The sequence below is a fragment of the Diabrotica virgifera genome, chromosome 8 (genome assembly GCF_917563875.1).
Source record: "Diabrotica virgifera virgifera chromosome 8, PGI_DIABVI_V3a".
In the NCBI taxonomy this organism is placed as follows: domain Eukaryota; kingdom Metazoa; phylum Arthropoda; class Insecta; order Coleoptera; family Chrysomelidae; genus Diabrotica; species Diabrotica virgifera.
Genome location: NC_065450.1, coordinates 71,026,296 through 71,039,099, shown reverse-complemented (window position 1 = coordinate 71,039,099; position 12,804 = coordinate 71,026,296). Strand labels below are relative to the sequence as shown.

Genomic DNA, 12,804 nt, shown 5'->3' with positions numbered 1-12,804 from the left:
GAATTGCATGATATATCTCAAATGATACCATACTCCATGAAACCTTTTTTAAGGTTTTGAGATTTTGAACTGTTTGTGCTAAAATACCCTAATTTCTTTGTACCCAAATGTAGTTGTATCACTTAGAATTTTATTAACATTTCCTGTCTCGGTAGCTAGGGGAAAGAGTTTTTCAAAATTAAAAATTATTAAAAACTATTTACGAAGCTCCATAAGACAACAAAAACTAAAAAATTTAGCACTCATTTCAGGAGTCCTCACTAGCTGCTACTTTAGACTACACCAATCGGATTGACAGGATACCAAAATTAAAATCAGCAGAAGGGCATAATTGTAAATTTTGTAAATGTTATTTAATGTCAATACATATTTCATTTAGTTTAAGGTATGTTTTGTTTTTAAAATAAAAGTTTTCGTTCATTTTGTGTCATTTCATTTAATAAAAATAATTAAGTTGTTTCAATAATACTTAGTCCTGTCACCAGGGGGAGTACAACGGCCTCCTGTATTCAGATGGACTTACCCAAGTTTTTTTATGTATTTTGACCAGTAGAACACGAATTTTTTGGGTAACAGTTGATCCGGAAGTCGATAAGATTGTTATAAACAAAGAACTTGAGGAATTACATAACAGCGATTTCTCGCAAAACAAAACATTTTTTTGTATTTTTTGGATCATTCTAAGCAAAAAATGTTCTTACAAGTTTTTTCGTAGGATGCATAGTTTTCGAGATAAACGCGGTTGAACTTTCAAAAAATCGAAAACTGCAATTTTTGAACCCGAATAACTTTTGATTAAAAAAGAAAATAACAATTCTGCTTACCGTATTTGAAAGTTCAAGTCAAATTATATCGGTTTTAATTATTTGCATTGCTAAAAATTTATTTTTTATTGTTAAACAAATCTATAAACACATAGTGTTTCCCGTGGACAATAATACATGCGTTTTAATGCATGCTACGTAAAAATTGCTTGCACTTTGCAACGCTTGCACTTGTACCTACTCTACCTACTCGATTCTAAATTTCGATTTTAAATGTTAGATCATTGAAAACATGACTCAAACACTATGTGTTTATAGCTTTGTTTAACAATAAAAAAAATGTTTAGCAATGCAAATAATTAAAACCGATATAATTTGACTTAAACTTTCAAATGCACTAAGCAGAATTGCTATTTTCTTTTTTAATCAAAAGTTATTGAGGTTCTAAAAATGCAATTTTTCGATTTTTTTAAAGTTCAACCGCATTTATCTCGAAAACTATGCATCCTACGAAAAAACTTGTCAGAACATTTTTTGCTTAGAATGACCCAAAAAATACGAAAAAATGTTTTGTTTTGCGAGAAATCGCTGTTATGTAATTCCTCAAGTTCTTTGTTTATAACAATCTTATCGACATCCGGATCAACTGTTACCCAAAAAATTCCTGTTCTATAGGACACAAATAGTGTCTTCGACAGGACTATAAGGGGCGGCATTTCGAAGACTTGCATCATATTGAAAAGATGTACCGCACTGCTCTGTATGTATAAAATGACATTCCTTGTTTTTCCCCTGTACTCTTCATATTCGACGATATCGCACAAGCCAAGACTACAAGAATCTATTAGGCATCACTATTTCGCACGATGAAACGTTAGACAAAGCCTTAAAAGAAAAATGCAACAGGGAGTCAAGCCAACACAATGTTAAACAGCATTTTATGGGACCAATCCATCAGCAAAGAAAATAAAAAGAGGATATATGAGACTATACTAAAAAGTATCACTCTATACCGCTGTGTGGTATGGCCACTAAAAGAAAGAACACGCTGAGAAGCAACGGAAAAGGTTTTTTGGGGAAGAACCGCAGGAAGATCTAGAAGAGAAAAGATTACCAACGAACGCATTAGAGAAATAATGGGAATCAAACGAACAATCACAGATGACCTAACAACAAAACAACTTATATATCTGGTTCGTGTGGTGTAGTGTACACGTCTAGGGCGGACAGTAGACATATACAAAGAATAGATAAACAACGAATACCAAAGGAAATACTTAAAATGGCAACCAGAAGGAAAGAGAAAACGAGGTAGACCGAGAAAAGTTGGAGCGAAGGAATAAATAAAGAGCTGAGAGAAAGAGACAGAACAGGCCTGGACTTATGGAACAAATGGACGAACTGGCGATTGGAAGTCGGAAAATGGCGGAGAACGTTATAAACCGACATGTATGAGTATTAGTAGTACCAGTAACGCACCTAGAATTTTCCTCTGGAGGGGGTTGGCTTGGATATCGAAATTTTTTTATATTTGTTTGAGAAAGACAAATAACATTTTCCTACCATCCTTTATATATTTTTCGTATGCTCTGGGTGGGGTTTTAACCCCCAAAATCCCCCTTGGGTGCGCCACTGAGTAATACTAGAATAGTTCAGAATTAAATAATCCAGTGTCCACATACTTGAAAGTTAAAGACAAAAAAGATATGCGATAAAATAACCGTTGTCCTACCCAAAACGGACGCCTATGACCGGTACTAGAAATTCGCAATTGATAGAGTCGATTAATTTATCTCTGGTAAAATAGGCGTACTAATAGTTTTCGTTTTTCTAAATAGGTAGTTATACAAGCGTTCTGAAGCCATTTTAAAAAAATTAATAAGACGCCATTTTTAAAGAGCTCTAGCTCCCTTAGGAAACATTTTCGGACTAGATGAATTGGCAATTGTCTTAAATCTGAGGAATCTACGATTTTCGTTTGTCGGGAGAGTTTCTGGACAACCTGTGAAATCTGTTGTATTGTTATTTTGGTTGCCTGCATATAGGGGCTAAGTACAATCACGAGTTGTAGGAAATTTGCATTTCCTGTTCTGATAACTATTTCCTGTAAGTCTCAATCAATAAAATATTGCCTGGTGCGAAAGATAAGTCTAAGATTTAAAAACTACAATCAGTGTTCCCAAACCTAACGAAAATTCGTTAGATCTAACGATTTCGCCCCTTTTCTACCGATCTAACGAAATGGACTGAAATTCTAACGAATTTTATATTCAGATAAAAATTTTTACTTATTCCTAAATCTGAGAAGAAATAAGACACAAACAATTTTTACTAGCGTGAAATGAACATGACAAAACGAATATGCACTAAAAGAAAATCTGGCAACAGAGTAATCTTTTATTTTCCCACTTCATTACTGTTACTTGTCAAGTTGTCAACAAGCCAGCAATGCCAACTTCTCATTTTCAGCATCACTAAATATTATTAGCTTTGTTCGTGGAGACAGTCCATGATTGGTTTCTGACTGAAACGCATGCGCAGTTCCGTTTTCAAGCGCTTGAAAACGGAACTGCGCATGCGCATGAGTCAAAAACCAGTCATGGACTGTGCGAACAAAGCTAATAATCAAATCTAACGATTTGGCTCCACAATCTAACGAATTTTTGACAGCATTTTACCGATTTTATTTTTTTTCGTTTGGGAACACTGACTACAATTTTTCATTTGCCGAGATTGTAAATCACTACAATTTTATTACTATCAAAGAAATACTGATTTAACCTTGGCATACATCAGTAGGTAAATAAAGCAGAAATTATAATTTATAAAACACTTACCACTGAATTAAATGCGTGATCTGTAAATTAAAATAAAAAATTATAGATATAACTTCGAATAATCGTAAATATCACGTATCTACCTGTTAATGTATTTGCAAATATTTAGTACTTAACCAACACACAAGTAACTAACTTAAAAACGTGTTAACGAGGTTGACGCTAATCAGTGGCGTAGCCAGGGAAGGGGCCCAGGGCGCCCCCGCCCCCGAAATTTATAAAATATTAAACATTGTAGAAATGTTTTGTAGAAAAACATGTTTTAAACATTACTTGTAATATTTATGGGTTTTGATCTGTTAAAATATGAGTATTTTTCAATAAGAAAGTGGTAGAGTATACAGTATGACAGAGCATCAATCAAATTATAACTCAAGGATCATTAACATACAACTTTACATCTTTCCTAAAGTTTTAATCAACAAAATAAAATGTCGTTGATTTTTCCTTTTCGAGAGGAATTGAAAACTATGATAAAGTTATTTGTAACCTAAGATTTTGATGCTTAAATGAGTCCCAAACGCCTATTTCAAGGTCTAATTTTCAAAAATTTTACCCCCCAGACTCCCCCAAAGCCAATTCCTGGCTACGCCACTGACGCTAATAATTTAACCATTTTTTTAAAAATAATAAACGATATAAACGTCATTCTATAAAATAAATATTAAAAAAAGAACATTAAAAAATCTGTAACTGTATTATGCAAGATACTTCTGGGAGCAGTGGCGGATCTACAGGAGGGAGTGTAGAACTTAAAAAAAGGTTGAAATATAGAAATTTATTAGCTGACATCAAACTGAAACCACAGACAGGCAAATTCAACCCAATAAATCAGCTATTTGGAAAAATTAAGGGATCTTAATGCATATAAGTTATTATTTATGTCTTTTATGCAGTTTGAGTTAATCTTTATGTCTTTTGTTTGATATTTCGGCTATCTGGGAGTAATAATAATTGCTCCAGATTTCTTTTTCTTCTACTACAGCCCAAATTGAACCGCCTTGGCTTCCTTTATTTTTTGCCTCCACCCTATACTTGTCTGTGGCTGCTCTTCTCCATACACGGGCACCTAAAAGGGCTTGTGGGTCTCTGTTTACTGTGTCTTCCCAGCGCTTTCTTGCCTTTCCAACCCTCTGCATTCTGTGCTCTTTTTGGTAACCTATATATTCTCTCCCGTTCTTATCACATGTCCGGCCCATTGCAATCTTTGTATTCTAATGAAGTCTGACAGGGGCTTTCCCTGTTTCTGTTTTTCCTCACAGGTCCTAGTATTCTCCTCAGTACTTTCCTTTCGAATGTGTCGAGTTTGTTTTTGGATGTTTCTTTCAGGACCCAGGCTTCACTGCCATAGCATGTTATTGGCCGAATTAAGGTTTTATAGATTCTCATCTTTGTATTTCGGTGGACACTTTTAGACCGAAATATATGGGAGAGGGCAAAATAGGCTCGGTTTGCCTGCGTTATTCTCTTCCGTATTTCTCCGTCTTCTGATCCGTCGGCATATATTTCTACTCCCAGGTATGTAAACTTTCCAACCGATTCAATTTCATCTTCATGTATGTTTTGTGGTACTATAGGTATTTCTTCTCGTCGGAGTCATTATTTTTGTTTTTTCTGTGTTAATTTCAAGACCTAGCATTGTTGTTTGTGTTTTTAACTCTGCGTATGTTTCATGTGCTCCTGTTAATGTTCTACTCATATTAATATCATCGGCATAAGCGGCCAGTTGAACCGCTCCTGATTTAATAATAATTGCTTATTATTATTTGAATTACCAGATCTCTGTACTTGGCGATCTTTTCTGTAAACTGAGTAAGTTGATTATTATTATTTATCGTCACATCAATTAGTGTTATTTGCCTTAATTAATTTATTAACTAAGTGGTATGAGATCTGGTCTATGGTGGTACTCCACCCTCAGGAACGTCCTGTTAGTTGGGGTAGTTACCCCCCTATGATAGGAGTTGATAAAGTAGACACTATTTGCTGAATACTTATTTATTTAATTGATGGATTCGACCGTTACTTGATGGAAGTTCATTTTATCTCACAATAAAACACTGAAAACTTTTGTTTTCTATACTTCCACAAAATTTATTATTTACAACTATGTGACTACAGCTGTTTCGGCAGAGTGCCTTTCTCAAGTGATATAATTTACAATGTGTTTGCCTTTTTAAGTCTCTAACTGAAGAGGTTGAGGAGTGGGGAGCTGTTTGTCTCGAGTTGGTCATTCAGAATTATATCTGTATTTTTCAGTTTATTAATTTCCATAGATTCTAAAAAAGATAGCTTAAGGCCTTTATTTTGGATATGCAGAATTTGGAACTCTTCATTGAAATAATGATTATGATCTAGAAGGTGAAGTGCGTATGTAGAAGTGTTTGTTTTTCTATTGTTGAAAGCCCTTTTGTGTTCTGCTATTCGTTTGTCAAAAGTTCTGCTAGTTTGACCGATGTACGTTTTCGGACAGTCACCACAAGTTAGTTTGTACACACCACTCTGTAGTTGCTTTCTGTTTGGGCTTTTATTGTTCCTAATATATTTGCTTAAGTTGTTGTTAGTTCTGAAAGCTGGTATTCCTTTCTTTTTTATGTATCTGGCTATTTTTGTTGTTATCTTGCCAGTATATGTGAGAGAGCAGAAGGTACTGGGTTCTTTCTGTGGTGGTGGATACACTAATTTCAGGGCTTTCTTATGGAGTTTTTGATTTAAAATTGTTTAACTGTTTGTTCGTTATAGCCGTTGTTTACTGCTATTTGTTTAATGATGTTTAGTTCTATCTCAAAGTTATTTTTTGTCATGGGAATTTCTGTCAGTCTATGTATCAACTTCGAGATAGAACTAAACATCATTAAACAAATAGCAGTAAACAACGGCTATAACGAACAAACAGTTAACAAAATTTTAAATCAAAAACTCCATAAGAAAGCCCTGAAATTAGTGTATCCACCACCACAGAAAGAACCCAGTACCTTCTGCTCTCTCACATATACTGGCAAGATAACAACAAAAATAGCCAGATACATAAAAAAAGAAAGGAATACCAGCTTTCAGAACTAACAACAACTTAAGCAAATATATTAGGAACAATAAAAGCCCAAACAGAAAGCAACTACAGAGTGGTGTGTACAAACTAACTTGTGGTGACTGTCCGAAAACGTACATCGGTCAAACTAGCAGAACTTTTGACACAACGAATAGCAGAACACAAAAGGGCTTTCAACAATAGAAAAACAAACACTTCTACATACGCACTTCACCTTCTAGATCATAATCATTATTTCAATGAAGAGTTTCAAATTCTGCATATCCAAAATAAAGGCCTTAAGCTATCTTTTTTAAAATCTATGGAAATTAATAAATTGAAAAATACAGATATAATTCTGAATGACCAACTCGAGACAAACAGCTCCCCACTCCTCAACCTCTTCAGTTAGAGTCTTAAAAAGGCAAACACATTGTAAATTATATCACTTGAGAAAGGCACTCTGCCGAAACAACTGTAGTCACATAGTTGTAAATAATAAATTTTGTGGAAGTATAGAAAACAAAAGTTTTCAGTGTTTTATTGTGAGACTTATTTATTTACCAACTCTAAATACCACAGTAACTTGTTGGTGTGTTTGAGGTCGGACTGTCTAATAATGTATCTGAATCACGAATGATAATTGATAAAAGAATGATCCGCGATGCTTTGCTGTATCTATAAATAAACTTGAAAAGTGTTATTTTAATGCTGTCACGGCCTGGCCGTGAATTATGAATAATATTGAATAGCTGACAAAGCGTTATTGAAAACTAGTGCACTTGTGTTGAGTAATCGGTGTCACCTAATTATTTAACAACAAACGTGATGTTTGTTTTGTAAGACATTTAAAAATTAAATGAATATGTCTTGCTCTTATTTTGGATGCTGATAATCCTGTACATGTGCCACTGTTTGATCTGTGAGTATAGCTTGTAGTTGTCACTCTCAAACATACTCTGAGGGACGTATTGATAATAATATGGTAGATGGTCCGTTTGGAGAAGTCCCAGCTTGATAGGAGAAGCTATCTCTTGAAGAAGGATCTTTCCTACTGATACCGTTCCTTGTATTCAGTTGCAGCAAATGGCTGGCAGCCACACGTAAAATGTTGGATGGTTTCTTGGGCTCGACATCCATATTGGCATTTAAAATAATTAACACAATACTGTTACTGTTGATTTTGTGATTGTTGCCGGATAGATTTTTTTGGAAAGGTGTGCAGTATCGCCGCACATTAGCGCAGAAGGACTGGCGCCTTTATGTACCCTCCGAAGCACGGTGAATGGCTCGTATCAATTTTAGAAATGAGAATCATATTAATACGCTCTGACTTAGTATGTCAGTATCTTGCCGCCGAGAGCTACGGCCGTCCACCATTTAGGTAAGGTATACAAGGAAAACAAGAAACTTTTTGTAAATATTTATTTTATTCTCACACATGAAAATTTTTTACTGTTACGTTTACTGTTCTTACGTTTTAACTTACTGAAATAGTATAAGCGATATATTATTCGACGTGCCTTAGTAAGATGAGAACAAATGTGTACTTTTGGTGTTTATCATTTTTAAAAATGAAAATGTTGTTGTTGGAGCATAGAATCGACTTAGTATATTGTTGTTGAGCTACAGTCGTCGACGATTGTAGGTATATAAGGAAAACAAGGAACTTTTTGTAAATATTTATTTTATTCTCACACATGAAAATTTCTTAAGAAAATAATAACTGTTACCTGAAAACTACTATTTTCATAAAAATAAACATACTCCTACAAGTTATTATAAGTATATTGCATCAACGTGTTTAAATGCTAATCCTTTCCGTTATTAATTTCATTAACCTATCTCAAAATGACAGCAAACAATTTCTTTGAGAGAAGAATAATTTAGATCACACTTTCCAGTCAAGTACCCAAATTCATTATAGATCAGTTTTTGGGTAAACGAAAATTGGAGAAATTACAGAGATTTAACTCTTTCAGCTACGGTGACGCATACGCGCGTCCAAAGATGACTATTGGCCAGTGTATTTGACGCGTAAGTGCGTCATGATGCTGGACATATTACAGCGGAGCTGAAAGGGTTAAATACTAACAGTGGTTGCCATGACGTTAATACAAAAAGGACATTTAAAAGTTATAAAAAATATTTAAAGGTCTGCAAATATTAAAAAACAGCTGATAAATAATAAATAATAAAAGAAACAAGCTCTTGCTGCTAATATGTATTCCAACTATTGGTCAGCAATCTCACAATGTGTAAATAGTAAAACGTGGCTAGTTTTCCCGTACTCTTAATCCAGAAACTGACCTAACAAAACTCTTAAGTCTTTTAAGTTGAGTTTTGAACTGAGTCGGCTCAACATAAATTGTATTTAACATATGGAACTTCCACGTCTTCACCAGTGGAATCGTTGCAACACAGTTCGAATACCAATGCTTTTACGTGAGGTTCGATTTTCTTCTTTGACACCCGTCTGACGACTTCTGACATCGAAAGACCGAAACGTTCTTGAGCTTTAGCTTTTGCCATGAAGAACGAATACAGCATGCAGACGCCCTGGGACAACATCGTAATTTCAAGACCGTGTTTTTCCTTGAAGTATTCCAAAAATTCACTAAGCGTCATCTCTCCCTGAACGTCGAAGCGGTCCCATAGTGTCCATTTGTTACCACAGTATTCCATTTGTTGGGCTGCGATTGGTTCTGAGCAACTGAAGAAAGGCAGGGCGAGGTTAATGAAATTATTTTTGAATGGAGTTAGGGATGTGTAACTTCTGGTGAGTTTGTAGAGTTCCAAGCAAACCATTCCAGCGACTACTGAGGTTGTTGTTGCTATGGCGGGAATAATCTTACCTATAAACAAAATAAACCAGTAAATCAATTATATTATGTTATATTTAAAGTGAGGCCTATAGAATCAAAACCTGCTATATCTACAGTAGAACCCCGCAAATCCGAACTAATTGGGGGGACAGCCTGTTCGGATTCCGAAAAGTTCGGATTATCCGAAAGTTAGCCTAAGAAGCTAACGAAGATGATTTTTAAAAGATTTGGACTGCCACCGATCCCTTTATGAAATTCTATCCGCACGTTTATGCCTCCAATATTCTAAAGCTGAAAAATATTTAGATCACTGAAATATTAAATCGCTAAGGCCAGTAGTTTTGTTTCATCACCGGACATGGGAATTCGGCCATGTACTTAAATGATTCATTATTTGTAATCTGGATATTGATTACACTATGTTTCTCATGTTTCTTATCTTTTTCAATGTTTTCCTTCATAGTATACCATGGAAAATGTGTATTATGCACATTCCTTTATTGATTGTGTTTAGTCTAACTCGAGGCTTTTATTCACCCATTAGTGTTCCAGTGTTTAATACTGTAGCTAGCATCTTACGTAATTATTTTCTCACATAATAAACATGTTTTTAAATTTTATTTTGAATTTTTAAAATTTTTTTTTTACTTTCCGTTGGTTCGGATTTGCCGAAAGTTCGGATTTGCGGGGTTCTACTGTATTTTATGAAATTTTTCAGGGGCATAAAAAAACAAATTTCCCAAAAAGTATTCGGCATTTCTTAATCAAAGTGGTATCAATAACTGTCATAAAATGGCGGATTTGAGCCGAAAACTTATGCCTGTAGATTAATAGATACTTGAACTTTGAAACTGTGTAAAAAGGGAAAAAAATTTAGGATTTAGCAGCTTTTGATTCTGATGAGCTCATACATAAATGTCAACAGTCACTGTTGACACTGAATTATTACAAATAAAATGATATCGCTGGATGGTCAAATGATTGTGAAAAGTGAAAGTTTTAAATGCTTATACTAAAATCACAATAAAGATGCACTAGAAATAAACAAACCAAGACACATTGAAACAAGGAGCACTCCCAATCATAATTTACAATGTAGGTACATTGTATATCGCATATCATGATTTACAAAGTTTATAAATCATGATTCGGGAGTGCTCCTTGTAACATTTAACTTGTTTTGATTTGTTTATTTTCAGTGCATCTTTATTGTGAATTTAGTATAGGATAGGTATTACAGAGTAGAATTAAGGTTGGATGGATGAAATGGAAGGAAGCGAGTTGTATGTTGTGTGACAGAAAAATTCCAATGAAGCTGAAGAAAAATTTTTATAAAACAGCCATACGACTGGCTATCATGTATGGAACTGAATGCTGGGCAGTTAAAAAGAGACGAGGAACGTGTAACAAAAAAAGATTAGTTGAAAGACTGATAAATTTTGTACACACTTGAATGAATGAAGGAAGTGAAGACAAGTATATTAATTTTTTTTCTCTGATTTTGACCTTGGTTTAGAACTAGAACCTTTAGCCACGTAATTGTATATCTTATGACTAACTCAGGTGTAATGTGTAGTGTGTGTGTTGAGTAAGTGTCTTGTTACTTTGCAAAGTCGACGTCATTACAAGTATATTAAAATGTGTAAATATATTTAATTTCCTTAGCTAAGCGCTTTCGACAAAAATGTCATCTTCAGAGCTACTGCCACAATAAAAATGAAACTAATGAGCAAAAAGATGTCTAAGTACAAAGTTTTCACACACACAACTCCAAGTAGTAGTACTTTTTTATACTTTTAAGTTAGAAAACTTTGTACTTAGACATATTTTTGCTCATTAGTTTAATTTTTATTGCAGCATTGGCTGAAGATGACATTTTTGTTGAAAGCGCTTAACTAAGGAAATTAAATATATTTACACACTTTAATATACTTTTCTTCACTTCCTTCAAAAAAAGATTAGGAATGAGTATATTAGGGGTGGCACCAATTGATGCCAAAATGAGCGAGCATAGGTTAAGATGGTTTGGTCATGTTCAATGTCGAGAGACATTAATCACCCAATACGACGAATTGCTGAACTGTAAGTTCCTGGAAAAAGCAGGAGAGGAAGACCAAAGAAGACCTGGGGAGAGACATCTAGGCAGGACATGTCGGTAAAGGGGATTGATGTTGAAATGACCCAAGATAGAAACTTATGGGGAAATAATGACCCCGCATAAGGATAATTGCTAAGAGAAGAGAGAGAGAGAGAGAGACTTACCAGCAATAAGTTTTGATTTATGTCTATCAGCAGGCGGTATTTTGTAATTAGCTGCACGAAGATTTGAAGCAGCAACTATAAAGTCCATGTGGAAATTGGTGTCATCGTCCTTTTCAAATTCTAAAGGAGTAAGACGTAGTCCACCTAGTTCTGCTACTGAAGGTAATTCTTCTTTAATTTGGGAAACACGATCCAAATCCACATTATTACCATTCATAGCCATTTGAGAATCCGTAACTGCTATCTTTACGCCAGATTTAGGGATGAATTCTGGAACCTAAAAGTAAAATGAAATCATTACATTTCTATATACTAAAACTAACCCAACTAAAAGCATACTATCCGATAAGATGGACAAAATACGGTCACTTATGACAATTCAATATTTTTCGTATTATGAAATTAAAAAATAAGACTCCGCACAAATTTAGCTGTTAAAATGTTTGGAAGACATGCTTTTAATAATGTAGAAAGGTCAAAAATTGAGCAAATCCTGTAAAATCTCCTGAATAACCCTTAAAAACCTGATTTTTCGCATAAACATGATTGTATTCACTTCTGTGAGGCCGGAACTATTTTTTTGTATTTTTTTTAATGAATTGGAAACTTACTGATTCACATTATATCGACCTTAAAAATATGATTAGTCCTTGCAAAAACACATAAAAATCAATGTTTTATGAGAGTAGAATCGGTTACTTCAAATTATATTATAAACTTAAAAAAAAATTTAATTTATTTATCTTTTTAAGTCTATAAAATGAGCAAAATCCCCATAAACTCCCAAAAAATAAGTTTTTCGAGCATTTGAAGGTGGAGTGTTACTTTATGGGAAAAATCTGGAAAATATCAGATCGACACCTGATATGAAAAACATTGTAACTCACTTTTGCTAAGTTTACAGGAGAGCGATTTAAAGAAATTTCGGAAACATTTTATTTTTTTACTGCGTCAGCTTTTATATTTTTTGTAATGTTCTTAATCCATATTTTATAACTTTTTCTCAGCTTTTCACTTTTACATATCGATGGCTTAGTGTGAAAACCTCGTATCTCAATTTTTTTTTCGAAAATGACATTTTTGTGGTT

General features: G+C 34.2%; 2 protein-coding genes across 3 annotated transcripts in view; both read right to left on the bottom strand.

Moving 5' to 3' along the window:
- The window catches only part of LOC114340310 (glyoxylate reductase/hydroxypyruvate reductase), a 58,470-nt gene extending 54,697 nt beyond the window's left edge, over positions 1-3,773 (bottom strand). The window contains exons 1-2 of one of the 2 annotated variants that reach the window (XM_050658321.1): positions 3,685-3,773; positions 3,602-3,621 (exon numbers count right to left, since the gene is read on the bottom strand). The gene's annotated coding sequence lies outside the window, so the exon portion shown is untranslated. Of the gene's footprint in view, positions 1-3,601; positions 3,622-3,684 lie in introns of those variants that run through there. The other variant, XM_050658323.1, reaches the window with a different exon arrangement.
- A 4,730-nt stretch (positions 3,774-8,503) lies between these two features.
- LOC114340311 (ubiquitin-like modifier-activating enzyme 1) overlaps positions 8,504-12,804 on the bottom strand; it is a 36,292-nt gene continuing 31,991 nt past the window's right edge. The window contains exons 5-6 of the mRNA XM_028291051.2: positions 11,717-11,993; positions 8,504-9,484 (exon numbers count right to left, since the gene is read on the bottom strand). Of these exons, the coding sequence (XP_028146852.1) occupies positions 8,988-9,484; positions 11,717-11,993 (774 nt within the window). The 3' untranslated portion in view covers positions 8,504-8,987. The remainder of the gene's footprint in view (positions 9,485-11,716; positions 11,994-12,804) is intronic.